The 14,488-nt window shown below is 35.7% G+C and overlaps 1 protein-coding gene across 7 annotated transcripts in view; it reads left to right on the top strand.

Annotated features, from left to right (window-relative positions):
- The window catches only part of LOC138106386 (thrombospondin type-1 domain-containing protein 7A-like), a 285,545-nt gene that overhangs the window by 205,807 nt on the left and 65,250 nt on the right, over positions 1-14,488 (top strand). For all 7 annotated transcript variants that reach the window (XM_069006913.1, XM_069006912.1, XM_069006915.1 and 4 more), the window contains 2 exons: positions 3,526-3,717; positions 12,007-12,241. In XM_069006913.1, the coding sequence (XP_068863014.1) occupies positions 3,526-3,717; positions 12,007-12,241 (427 nt within the window). The remainder of the gene's footprint in view (positions 1-3,525; positions 3,718-12,006; positions 12,242-14,488) is intronic.

Raw genomic sequence — 14,488 nt, 5'->3', positions numbered from 1 at the left:
GAGAGGAATAGAATTCAACAACATAGGCATTGTTTGTATATATGGACTATTGCTAGATTCCAGGTTTTAATGAACAAATCAGCTGATAAGCGGTGAAGAGTTCTCTTGACAGAAATGTCATATTCTGTTTTCATTTCTCTGCTTTTTACTTTTTGTCATTCTACATATGAGTATAAGTAACCCAGGGCAGAGGCCTTTCAGTCATGTTTTTTTGGAGTTCTGTCTTCAATTTTTGTGAAAAATGAATTTATACCCATAACATGTAAATAAAATCATAGAATCATAGGGTGTTTAGGGTTGCAAGGGACCTTAAAGATCATCTAGTTCCAACCTCTCTGCCATGGGCAGGGACACCTTCCACAAAAACAGATTGCTCAGAGCTCCATCCAACCTGGCCTAGAACACTTCCAGGGATGGGGCATCCACCACTTCTACACAACCTGATACAGTGCCCTTCTCAGTAAAGAATGTCTTTAATCTTCTCTCTTTTGGTTTACAGCCATTCCCCTGTGTCCTACCACTACATGCTTTTTTAAAAAGCCCCTTTTCATCTTCTTTCAGCCTTTTTTAGGTACTAGAAGGCTGCTATAATGTCTCATTGGATTCTCTTCTCCAGCCTGAACAACTCCAATTTTCTCAGCCATTTCTCATGGGAGACATATTCCAACCCTCTGCTCACCTTCATGGCCCTCCTCTGGACTTGCTTCAACACCCAACAGCAAATATTTTCAAATGGGACATTTTCTAAGTAGTCATTACACTGGCATTGTTCCCAGCTTATGGTTGAGTGGTTTCTGGTAGTTGACTACGCTATGCACTTTAAAGAGGAAGGCAAAAAAGGTCAAGTTTTTCATAAAATCATTAGTGAAATGTCAGAAACAATTTAGTCTAAATAAAATATTTCCCCAAAGATAAGAAGTACCCATTATAAGACATTCCTTCCAACTACATTTCTATGCTATTGAATTCATCAGATAAGAATTGGACAGTTGACAAAAACAAAATGCTAATATTTAAGACAAATATCTCTAGAATATTTTCTCTGTAAAAGCAAAGAAAAAAGATAGGCTTTGATTTTGGGAGAGAGTGAAGGCTTGGTTTCATTTGAGATATAAACTCAGACTGAAACTAATTAAAAGAATTTCTCATTGTGGTACCAAATTTAGCTTGAATTTAAAGTTAAAAGCCAGTAGGTGATAAATAAGTTCAGTATAGTGTTGTTTGTTTATACTGTGACGCACTTTATTGTAATAATACCATTTCTTGCAAAGTGTGCAGTTTACCTCATTGAGTCTTATCTAGCAATGGAACAGTTTGAGATTAGGGTTCACCCCTTTTCTAGCTTTTTTCTCTATCTGGAATAGAAGTTTACAGTCCTCTTCTCTGTCTCTTGTCCTTGAACCCAAACACATGTCCATTCTGATGAAGCAGAAAGGAATCCCTCCTGCATTGGTGTCAGGGTGTGATGACCTGCAATATAACAGAAGGAGCAATTGATGCAAAGACTGAGTCCAGTGAGGGAAGCAGAACTTGGTGTGGGAGAGCTATGAAGCCTTTGGCAGGACTCAAGTTTTTATTTTAATATGAGAAAATATAGCTGCTGAGACTGACTTGATCTCAAAGGTCTTTATAATTCAGATGACTATGACTACTTTGGGCTATTTTAAAAACATGAGCTTCAGGATTTTTGCTGGTTTTCAGAACCAAGGAAGATTGATGTTTGTAGTTCTGTTCTGCTTAAATATTCTGTATGAATAAAATAGTTAGCACTGGTTAAAAGGATCCAATATTGAATGGATGGCCCTCATCTTTTACTCTTTCACAAAGAATTTGGTTAATACTTCTGGGACTCATGATATGTCTTTAGTAAAAAAAGAACCTCCTAGTTTCAGGAACTCAGTTTAACAGAGATTCTTATTTTAAAGATTCTAAGACTGTAAACCTTGAATGACAAAAAATGTAGTTTAGGTAGTTTCTGTTTTGATTAGTATTTGAATCATTTTATTATTATTATTTTATTGAGCAATAAAGCCTAATTTGAGACTCAGCAAAGCAGTGTTTTTAGATCTTCGGCTTAATTTATAGCGTGTTCTGTTCTCGCTGAATTAGCTTTCAGATTCCATGTGGTAGTTACTAAGAGTAACTGATGACTCAATTACAGGGTATTTAATCAATCTATCTAACAAATATTTTGTCATATTGAAGACTTAAGTTTATTTGCAAACATTGTTAAGACATTATTTTGTTGATATTGGCTTTTAAAACAAAGGGGTTGACATGATGGATTTTAGAAAGTGCGTAAGGTAGACAACTCCTTTTGGTCCTGTCAAGATCATGTAAGATTCGAGAGTGTTTCAGTAGATGAATCATAGCAAAAGTTTTCATGCCCTAGTACAACAAAGATCATACAGCACAAAAGGCATTGAGATGCTTTGAAATGTTATCCTTTTTAGAAAATTAAAAAAAAAAAAGAAATGTTGTGTTTACAACTGAACTGCCTCTTTCATGCCTTAATTGTATGTGGTTACCAGGGCCTCAAAAGTCCAATGTACTCTTAGATGCAACATTTTCACAGTTCCTCATAACAGCCATTATGTTATAACAAGGCTAGGATTCTAAGAAGTGGACCCAAATCTCTTGCTCCTTCATTTTTTCCATCATTTGCTCCAACATGAAGATTTATCATGAGACTTAGAGATATCAGAATATGGGGTCATTTGTTCATTCCTCCCTTAGTAAATATTAACTTATTTGATCAAGAAATCATGTCACCTCACAAAATTCTCCATGTTGTGATTAAGGTACTGTTCAGACACATCTCAGACACAGTGCTCCCACAATTATCTGATCGAAAACAAAAGAAACCCTGCTATTTAAACACTAGTTAATATTTCATTAAGGAATGCATACCAGCCTGGATCTTTTTATTATAATGAAATGTGTACCTACAGAATATAAATGCATAGATCTTGTTAAACTTCCATGACACAAAGACTGATGTGTTGCTGGTTTGCTAACAAATAAAGATCTTTCTAACCAAACAAAACTCTGACTGTAATTTACTGCAGCTTTTCATATTTTGATGGATAGCTACAATTCAAAGGATGAATTGTGGGTTATAAAGCTGGTTAAGTTAGGATGTTTTTCCCTTTCTCCCTCAAATGTGGATGAAAACTGCATCATTACTATACATGTATCTCCATGTACACAGTTTTCCATAGGTGTGTTATATACTCTGTTACTCACATTTAGATTTTGTGTGGGATCAAGTATATATTACAAAACGAAAGCCTAAAGACCACCCAGGCTGGCATTCACTTCATGAGAATATTGAATCAAACTAGGTTTAAGTATGCTCTTCTAGAATCGAGGCAAAGGAGAAAAGTGATTTTAATAAAAAATCTATTTACCTTGTTTATACAGAAGAACAGAATCTAATTCATTTGTGTGCCCATCTGGACTAGATTGTTCATTTTAAGTTAATTTAGCAAATGGTAGACTGCGACTGCCTTTTTTTTTCCCCAGGAGAAGAGGTTGACAGACAGCTGTGTAGAGATGCCATCTACCCAATCCCGGTGGTGTGCGAAGCGCCGTGCCCAAAGGACTGTGTGCTCAGCATGTGGTCTGCCTGGTCCTCCTGCTCACACACCTGCTCCGGCAAAACCACAGAAGGGAAGCAGCTGCGCGCCCGCTCCATCCTGGCGTATGCAGGTGAAGGTAAGGGCTCACACTCTCGCAGGCTCCTGTCTGATTGTGAATGCTCAGCTGTCTTTGTAATGTCAAAGTAATTTCTTGATTGAAAGGAACAAATTATTAGGAGGAGTTGGGGGGTTTTAAATATAGCAAAATTGTTTAAATGGTTATCCTATTTACTCCTGGTACCTAAAGCTGTTTTAAAGAGGTTTTATTTTGCTCATTTCAGTTAATGTGACTATGTTTTTGTTAATATGCTTAATGTTACTGTTTCTATTTCAGATATATGGTTTTCCTGTTTTCCATTAAAATTAGATAAAGCAAACAGTTTATCTAATACAGACTAGGAACTCTAATTTAGGTCCAATTTGGAAGGATCTAAGTATCCTGAATGCTGAAAAGATGAGAATTTTAATGGCTCAAATGCTAGCAAATGGGTTTTGTAGTTTCTTATCTCAAATCGGTAATTTATGTTACCCCACTAACATTTTTATTCGTAGCAAGGCTTTGGTTTTTGCTCTGCAAGTCCTCACTCGTGAATGGTTTCCATTTATTCAAATGGTCCTTGTGCAGAGTCAGCAGCAAATGCAAAGAGAAGACATAGCTGGAATATAAAGGAGAAGAAGAAATAGGTTTTAGATATAGGTTCATGGCTATTCTTTGATGATTTTTCCTGGTTCCTATAGCTCTTGGTTTTAAGTATTTGGAGAGGAAGAAATATATTCTGTATATAACATGATTCAAAAATGGCCATGTCAGGTATGCCAGGATCCAGCTGATAAAATGCCTTGTGCAACACCAGGAGCCAGGATACATAGGCACCAAAAGTTCTTGGCAGGTTACTGAGAGAAAAGTTAAATGCCTTCAATATAAAAGGATTGCATGTATGTGTTAGTTCTTCTTTTAAACTGTTAAGAATTTTATTACTTTACATTAAGATGAAATTTAGCTGAAAAGTGAAAGCTGCAAGGTATAGAAGCAGTGAACTTTTCTGTTTGCAGACATGGCTAACATTGCTGAAAGTGTACTTTGTATTTGACAGAATTTGGATGACTGTAAAAAAAATTGGTATAGCATATCACTTTCAACCTTTTCTCTGAAGGGAGCCTTTGCTAGAAATGTAAGTGGCAATAAGAACTATATTTTGGTAGCTGATTCAAATCATAGTTATTGAGATGGATCTATGTAACAAAGTAGAAACACTTAAAATTATTGACAAAATTGGGTTTCTGTTGCCCCTTTCTTTACAATGTACCAAACAGACTCATTTTGGGGGACACACAGAGCCAGATAATTCAAATAAACATATATTCAGGTGCTTCTTGCTTGTCCATGTAGGTCAAGACAATAGATTTTTGGTATACTTTTGTAATTTTACTGGACACAGAAATTTAAACTCCTGAGATGCATGCCACAGAAGTGAAAACCTTAATTACTGAAAAAATTATTCCACTTTCTTATGCTTAATCTTAAAAGGTACTCCTTATTCTGACTTTGATAATTAATACAACCTAGGTTAATTTACAAAGTTGCAGATGCAGCAAAGCTGTTCAGCATAGCCTGGATTTTAGGTATGTGAATTTTATTCCTGTTCGTTGTGCAATGATCAGAATCAGCACAGAGTGATCACAGACAGATCTCAAACCACAGAGGTTCTAGTGAAGAAATCCCTAAAGTAAGGCTGAGAAAGCTAACTCATTACTTGGGTGTTGTAGTGCTTCAGCTTTGCTCGAACCCTGGCTTCTTTCCCGCTATTTCAGATGAAGTTATTCTGTGCTTTTTTTTAAGGATACAAGCTGGTAGGTCTACCCAGCTTACAGGAGTGTACTCACATCTTGGTCAGATTTCTTCAACATTGTGCCCCTTTGCACTCTGTACAAACTCCAGAGAATTAAAATATATAAATAAATGAAAGAACCTTCCAAGGCTTAGGGTATTTTTACAACCCTAGCTGGAAGGTACTTTTCACCTTTTCTTGTATTATATTCAAAATGTATCAGTTTGACTTTTATTTTTTATCCTTCAGTGGAATTAGAATTACTGTCATTTTTGTCCTCTTACTCCTGTTATGCCTTTTAGTCATTTGTTACATGACAAATAACTGAATGACTTTTCAGCTCCAGAATTCCATGACCGAGATCAGCTGTGCTCCCAAAACATAAAATACTGAGTGCTGGGAGGTCATTTCATGTTCTAGGAGCACAGAATATATTCATGTATCTGAACATCTGTATTCCATTGATATAAAAGAAAGCTTCACATGAACATCTTTTGGAAAACATACAGTTCTCAGTTCTATTCAGAACTTAGGAAAAATGCACAGAACTGTAGATGGAAGCTCTGTAAGCATCATGTATAACTAAAAATTCCAAGCTGCATAAATGTATAACAAATAATTCCATTTACACGTTAAAACTGAGTTCTGACAACAGCTATCAGTTCTGTTCAGGTGAACAGTCACACAGTGTTTTCTTTTGGATTTCTGAACCTTTTCTTGAACTGTTGGTATGAGAGACAGACCAGGCTAGGTACGCTATTCCATAGGAATTTCTGTATAATGTTGCCATGAGTTTTTACTCAAAACACAATAGGGCAAATATATTGTACATAAATATATTCTATTCCCATTATATATCAGGATTGGCTATTAATTAAAGAAAAAATATGCAAGACTGTTGCAAATAATTTGTATTGTAAGATGACATAAGGAGTCCAGGTGTGGGACCTTGATCACACACATCCTGCTGCTGGTCATTCAGTCCACAAGCCTAGGAAGATCAAAGCATTTCAGGCATTACATACACAGTGAATACTGCAATCCCTCAAAGTATCTGAAGCATTTAATTGTTGTTCATTTGGGTACTTAAACATGAACACCCCATTGAAATTTTTGAGAATCTATAGATACATGTGAAATAGGTTTTTTATCTGGCTCTCAGATGTTTTTTTATCAAGTATTGTCTGTGATTGTTCAGTTTCTCTCCACTTGGCAATGAAAAATATTATATTCTGCCATTTTTATTGGCAGATAACTGTCTGTAATAGAGCTATGTCATTTCACACCTAAGAAATTATTTTTCCTTTTATTTCCGAGCTATCTCTGCTGCTGAATTGTTTTGAAGAAACCATCAAGTTAACATAACTGGCCACCAGGAAACAACCACAGCCTAATAACTTTTTTTTTTTATGACTTAGAATAGGAGTAATTCAGCAGTATTATAAAAGTTCCTCAGTGTCGAGAATAGGTTCACAGGAAAAATATAAGCCCTATGTAAATTACAACAGTGACAAAGTTTGCTAATGAGCTCTAGGACACCGACTGCCTCTCCAGCACCACACTGTTTTCTGCTTGAGCCAGGAGCTGACCTCAGTTGTACACCCTCTCATCATCATTTCCTCATACTGAACAAGACCCTTTTCTTGTGGTCAAACTACAGAGCCTCAAGCACGGTGTGGTCATGCACATCTGGGATGGGTTTATTTACTTGCATTCAGTGGAGAGAAAGGAGTCTCTTCACAAGATAAATACTTACTGTGCTTTGTGAGATGACTCCATGTGGAAATGAGTGTCACAATAACCATTTTTGATATTTTTTCTGAGATCATTGTCCTCAGCTTGAAGGTGTAAAAGGCAAAGTGATTTATAAATTTGCCTGTCTGTGAGACTGCTTATTGTGTTAGCTCATTTGTGTCACTGTCAAATATATCTTGATGGTACCATAAGAAACTCAGAAAAGTCCCTGTATCAAAATACAAAATGACAGCAAAGGACATAGTGATGTTACCTGATATATCATTATATCATATAGTTGTTCTGCATAAATCTAGTAAGGTATCATATACAGCTCAGCCTCACTCTTGAATGTAGGGTTTGTCTATTTTTGTTTTATATTCCGTTTAATATTTCTGCTCTTTTTTAATTCCCTTTTACAATAAATCTTATATAATTAGTAGTGTGCACTGAGACAGCTTCACATTGCTACTATATCTGAGACTAAGAAGTACTAAATGAATCCTAGTTTTTCAGTAAGTAATATATATGTAGACTAATTCTGAATTGGTCATACACTGCCATAGAGTGACACTGGAAAATCGGTGCAACACAGCACAACACTAATGTTGTGGATACATCCTAAGTTTTATTAGTAATATTGATTTTGGAAAATTAAAGATTTAACACCCCACTCCCCCCAAAAAAATCGAAAACGAAACTAAAACCAAAAAACCAAAAGTCAAATGGAAAGAGGAAACTAAGATGACTTAAAAGCTTAATTTAATAAAATGAGAGTGAAGGGAAATTTTTTTTACATATTCTCTTAGGGCAGGGATGCATATGCATGTCAATGTTTTAATATGGGTCTTATTACTTGCTCATAGATTAGCAAAGTGTAGTGCCAGAAGGACTATTTGGTATGACCTCATATATCACAGACCACTAAACATCACAGTTAGATAGTATAGAATATCAGTTGTCTGTCAGATATTCTGTTTGGCAGGGACCAGCATCTCTTCTCATCTATCTGCAAGACTAATTTATTGAATATATAAGAAATAGCTGGATCAAAGGAGTTTCTTCTCAACACTTAGCAAATTATTGTTGATATGCTTTAAAATTTTATTCCTGATAAAATTCCAGTGCAGTTTGAATTTGTAGTTTCAAACAAGAAGTCATGCTTAGGGTTTTTTAATGTATTTACTCTTCCTACACTTCTTGAGGTTGTTTTTAATTTTCGTATTTTCCTGGCTTGAAATAACAGTGCTTGGTAATTAAATCTGAAAGCATAAAATTGAGTAATTGTTTTACCAGCAAATTGCTAATTCACAAAAGAATAAGTTTTGGAGAACATGAGGTTTTTCATGAAACAGGAATAAAAAAACCCACTTAGTTTTGGGACCATGCAAACTGAATTTTCAGGCAAGATTTACTAAGTGACCTGACACCTGTGTGAGAAAGGTGAGCCAGGGCAAGGTATGTTACTGTGTTCTTTTGCTCAGGAGCTCATCAGTTCAGATTGCTGACTGTAGTGAGGGGTCAGGGGCTCAAATCCTATCCTGTAAAAGACTTGAGGACAGGTCTCTCATTTCCCATGGGTCCACTCTGCATCCTGACCTGTTGTATGTGTAGGACAGGTCTGCTTGGTTTGTATAATGGATATACACCAGGTGAGGAAGCATCAGTGTTTGCAGAACAGGAATAGTCTTGGTTCTGACTGTGTCTGTTTTCAGGAAGTGCAGCTGCCTTGAGAAGTGCCTACCTCATTCCTACAGCAAAGAAATGAGTAACACCTCACTCACTAGAATACAAGAGACACTTCAGTCACATCTGTTTTCTCAAACTCTAAGACTATTCCAGCTGTTTTGAAATGCATTTGTAAAACTATATGCATTTGCAAAAATGAGTTATATCAAGATGATTAATTAAAATTATCCTAAATGCTTAAAAAAATATTCATTTGAAATTTAAAAGTTATCAAGTCAATGTCACAAAAAATGATTAATAAAATCCAATCACTGAATATCCTCGAGCAAGGTGTCTTACCCGTTAGCAGTTCCAAACCAGGCAGAAAAGAAGTCTAAGTGTATGACAACTTTGTTAAAGCTTTCAAGGAAACAATATCATAGCTATTTTATGAGCAGTATGCAAGTCCCTCTGCAAACCTAGTCTTTCATTTCCAAGACCACTTTGCTTAAGAATCCAAACCCAAAACGAAATGCTTCAACTGTTTTTTGTATCCTTGAAATTATTATTTTTAGTACTGCCAAGTAGTTATTTACTGTCATCTGATCATCTGTTATTAAAGGATATGTTTATTATTGTATGTCCCTTTTTGACATATTCTGATGAATTCAAATGTCTGTTTCATTTTTTTCCTGTGATACTCATTTACTTTTATATTCCTGTCAAACCTGTTCTCAACTGGGGAAATGCTCATAAAGTTGTTACCCCTACACAGATGTTGTAAAGGGCATCTCTAATTGCCAGTTTTCCAACCCCTTCTGCATTTTGTGTACCTAGTTAAATTTGAGGAAGCACGAGAGAATGCTGTTTTCCTGTAGAGAATGGCACACTGATTTTTATTTTAGTAGTATTATTTCCACATTTTGTTCAGTCTTTGCATGTTTTTTTAACTCCTGGTTTAATCTGAACAGAGCTGTATTCCCACTGAGCTGCAGACATTCATGCCCCAATGTTTTTCATTTACAAGTAATGTCAATCTCATTTTATTCCCTGGATATACATTCTTGCATAGCTGTCGAAACCGAACCTCTGTTGTCAGTTTATTCTCAAATGTCTTAGGAACTGGTGACTGTGGCATTCAATTCTGGGAAAATATTTTTTCCCCCATGCACCCCCTTTAATTTTTAAATTTCATTAAATATTTCCCTTGTGTTTTTTCTTGAGCTAACATCAGATGGAAATACTTAATTTATTAACCTTCCCTACATCTTTTAAATTTTCCTTATTTAACCCTACTAATGGAGGACCATCTAGACTCCTCACATGGTTCAATTTTCCCTTCCATGACAAATAATCTTTGACTTTACTATTTTTTTTCTCTTCAAAATACACTCACTTTCCTAATTTACTTGCTTATATTCCTGTCTGCTTGGTTTAGCTGATTTTTTTTCTTGAGGGATGATGATTAGATAACATTATGAAATTTATCACATAACCAAAATTCTATTTTATCATTTATATTTTTAATTTATTTTTTAGGAAAATATGTCTGGCATTTTTTTATGCTCTGCACACTGACATATATTTTAACCAATTCTAATAGACTTGCATCCATTCTGAACCAAAAAAAAATTCAAGTTATTATTTAATTCGCATTTTTGTAGGTTTTTCTAATCCTCTTTTGCAAAATTTAAGATTAGCTAGTCTGTGGCATGACATCTCAACTAATACAATGTTTACTGTTGCTTGGTTACATCAGTATTTTTAGAAAAAAGCCAGAAATTAAAAATATTCCTAGAGAAATAAATTGAGAATTATGATTTTATCTTGCATTTTCATTAGAATGGACCTTTTCTCATGTGTGCTGCAGATCTAGACCGTGAAGAACAACTTGGGGTATAAAGTATTTTATACTGGTGACTTGACTTTCTTGTTTTGGAGTATTTGAAGTGTCCATTGTTTCTTTGATTACATTTACTTTTTTGTTTAATATCAACAATGAGTGCTTGAAACTCCTTCCCTCCTGTATATCTGTAGAGCAGACAGTCAACTTGAGGTTCAGTGCCGGGATCTAAAGACAATATACTCTACAGCATGCATTTGGTGTGAGCATACATTTTTCTTTTTAGAGAAAAGTCATATGGATCATCAGCATTAACTAACAAAAAGCTCCTCTTTCAGTCGTCTTTCTTACTTTTCTTGTGTTTAGGAGAGGCTAAAATGTTGTTTAGATTTTTCGCTGCCTTTTCATCAGTTGGAGATAGGAGCCTCATTGTTCCTTGTAGGCCAGAATCTTAAACCTAGATTCTGAGTATCTAATAACACCAGATATTTAGCGGGCATGATGTCTGCTCTCAGGGCTGGACATCTAATAGCCTGCGATCAACTGTGGTAGGAAAGACCTCTTCATTTCTCCTGGAGGATTGGGAGGCCAAAGTAGTTTTGAAGTGCTTGAATATAATAAACTGAACAGACTATCTGAAACCAAACACAACAAAGGCAACATTATCTGAGATTTCTTCACAATCATTGACACTTGATTGCATTTTAATCTTAACCTGCTTTGTTATCTTAATCTGGACCTGAAATTGCCAGCTGTGCCATCCTCTTTGGTTTACATAACATGGATAAATATCCACTGGGACCTAGGACAAGAGCTCCAAAAATCTTTTCAATTGATCTGTGCATTAGACATAAACAGTGGTCTTTAGCCATGCATAACTAGAATAATTAACACTTTTTTCTGCCTAGAGCCTTCATACGTCCTTACGTGATCTCTTGCAGTTCCTTTTAGAGAACCCCAAAATAGTAAGGCTGTAGATTACTCCAAGCACGTTAGTGTGTTATAGAAGTTATGATTATTTTGTCATCCTTTTGGTACAGACTTACACACTGTCCATGAACAGTCTGTTCTGTGTGGCTTGTTGACTGAAATTTGTCAATATTGGGCATATGAAGAGGAGGAAAAAGGAACAGCATTTCTTTCATGTAATCAAACTGATAATACATGTAATCAAACTGCTAAAATATAACTAAGAAAATTTCAAAGGGGGTTTGTGGTATGGGTTTTTTAAATAAAAAAAAAAATTGTCTCCTTCCACTGAATGATCTTTTGCCCTCTTTTATTGTTCCAGGAGGAATACAGTGCCCAAATAGTAGTGCCCTCCAGGAAACACGCAGCTGTAACGAGCACTCTTGCACTGTGTACCATTGGCAGACCGGTCCATGGGGACAGTGCATAGAGGACACGTCTGTCTCCGCTTTCAACTCCTCTGCCAGCTGGAATGGGGAGGCCACCTGTTCTGTGGGGATGCAGACAAGAAAGGTCATCTGTGTGAGAGTCAACGTGGGACAAGTAGGCCCAAAAAAGTAAAGATCTTTAAAAATGTCTTCATGCTGTAATTAATGTTTGGATTTTACTGCTTTATATTTTTATCACTGATGACTGCTTTCAAAGGCAAAAAGACCCTCTTTTTTGTGTTCTCATGAGGGAACGTTTAATCTTCTAAAAATATAAAACTGGCACAACAGGAAGACTAGATAATACCTTTCTCACTGTGGATTTTTATGGGTGGTATTTACAGTGGTGATTCTGCTGACAGCTGAATAAATCCAGTTGGGTCCTTGCCACCATCAGGTTGAGTCACGATAAAATTCTTGGAGTATGTGTGTGACATGCAGACCATCACCAAGATCCTTGTTGCCTCCAAACAAGCAGTGCACTGTATGGATTAGTGCAGTTCCACTCAAAAGTAGTGCTGTGAATCTCAATACAGTAGAGCATTTCTTCGTCTCAGAACCAGACCAAGGAGGTGTAGCATAATGGAACCTGACATGTCATTAATTTGAAACATTAGTTTGAACATTAGCTTGACAAACTTTGTGAATTTTTTTTCCCATTTATGTGTTTTTTTAAGTTATGCCTTTGGCCCAATGATTTGGTTTTACAGTTTAATGTGTGACCAGGGTTAAATACGGATTAGCTGCTAGTAAAATGCATTTGATAATATCTTTGTAGGGATTGGCACTCTGTAAATACATACCACTCAGAACAGATTCAAAACTGGAAGAACTGATAGCAGAGGTGGTTTAGAAAGTTCATGAGGCAGCTATTTTCACACTAAATATTTGCTTGCTGCCTGCCATTTGTTGCTTTATTCTGCAGTAGATTTAAGCCTAATTTACTTTAAATGGAAATGTGGGGAGTAATGTCTGCACATTCAGTAATCTAAATTGTTGTGTATCTGCATTAAGTGGCTGTTCTATTTAGTCACGATACCATTATATCTCTTGTTTGGTACATTTACATTAAAAAGCCCACAAACCTTTAATGATTTATCATCCTTTTTAAATCTACTCTAAATGCCTGTACCTTTGATTTGACCTTAAATTCTGGGAGGAGGACTGTTTTATTCTTTCATAAATGAATCATATGAAATGAAAAAAAGTCTTCGTTGATCCTTGAAATCATCACATCAAAATCACTGAATCGTTTTTAAAGACCTAGACATTTAACATGAAAATGTAAATAGGAACCTTGTTTTAAACTCCCCTTAATAAAAAGGATTACTTTGGTATGATACAATCAATATTATTGGCCTTATCTGCCTCACAAGTTACAGACTCCAGCATGTATCTTTTCTGTTTAATTTGACCTTGAGTAAGGACTGCAAAAAAATCAATACTTTGCTTTAAGCCACATATAGTAAATACAAACAATATAAAGCATAGAAATGGTGTTCTAATTGAACTAATTGCCTTGCCTAAGTATCTGAAGAGGAATTGTAGTGTTTAGTGCTCCTGAAAGATGAAGTTCTCAGTGAAATGGTGAATGTGTATATTTCAGACTGTTTTGTATGCTTATAATTTCTCCTGTTTTTTAAGAGAAAAGCCAATGCAAGAAAAGCCATTAGTAAGCCAATGTTCAATGCTTTCCAGAAACACTTTTTATTTTAACCTTCAAGAAAATTTCTGACAACTTCGTCAATATATGTGATTGGTAACAGAGGTTTTTTTTAAAGTGTATCTGATCATGTCTAAATACACCCTTGCATATAGAATCTGATTTTATGAATCACATGGAACCAAGGCACAAGTTGACTTAAAAATGTAAACAGATCTTACAGAGAAGTGATCGAGATTTATGTTGCTATAGCTATATTATTTCTTTTTGTTCACATTGGTGGAAGGAGAGAAAAGGGTGGAGATACCATTCTAAGAGGGCACCGAGGAATGGGTGCTGGTTCATGATAATTGTTCATATACTGAGGAGTGAATGTGAATTGGCAGGAAAATGCAAAGCCAACTGGTAGAAAGCCTGCACGAGCAAGTATTATTATTGAAGAGTATGTTCCTGTAAAGCTGCAAATCAGCTTTCCTTCTCCTCACATTGTACAGGCATAGTTCTCTGCTGACCATGAAGAGTAGATTTTCTTGATAGTTTACCATTAGACTTGCCTCTCTCACCTCTCTGGTCCCAGTTGCCCAGCACTGAAAAGAGGAAAAGCTAGTCATAATAATGTTTTTTTGTAATTATCCAAAAGCTCCCAAATATGGATGTGATGTTTTTCTTACATCTTTACATATTCTTCAGACAGTCCACAGTCTGTATGTGTT

The sequence above is a fragment of the Aphelocoma coerulescens genome, chromosome 2 (genome assembly GCF_041296385.1).
Source record: "Aphelocoma coerulescens isolate FSJ_1873_10779 chromosome 2, UR_Acoe_1.0, whole genome shotgun sequence".
NCBI lineage: Eukaryota > Metazoa > Chordata > Aves > Passeriformes > Corvidae > Aphelocoma > Aphelocoma coerulescens.
The sequence above is the reverse complement of the archived record's forward strand: the minus strand, read 5'-3'. Positions and strand labels throughout refer to the sequence as shown.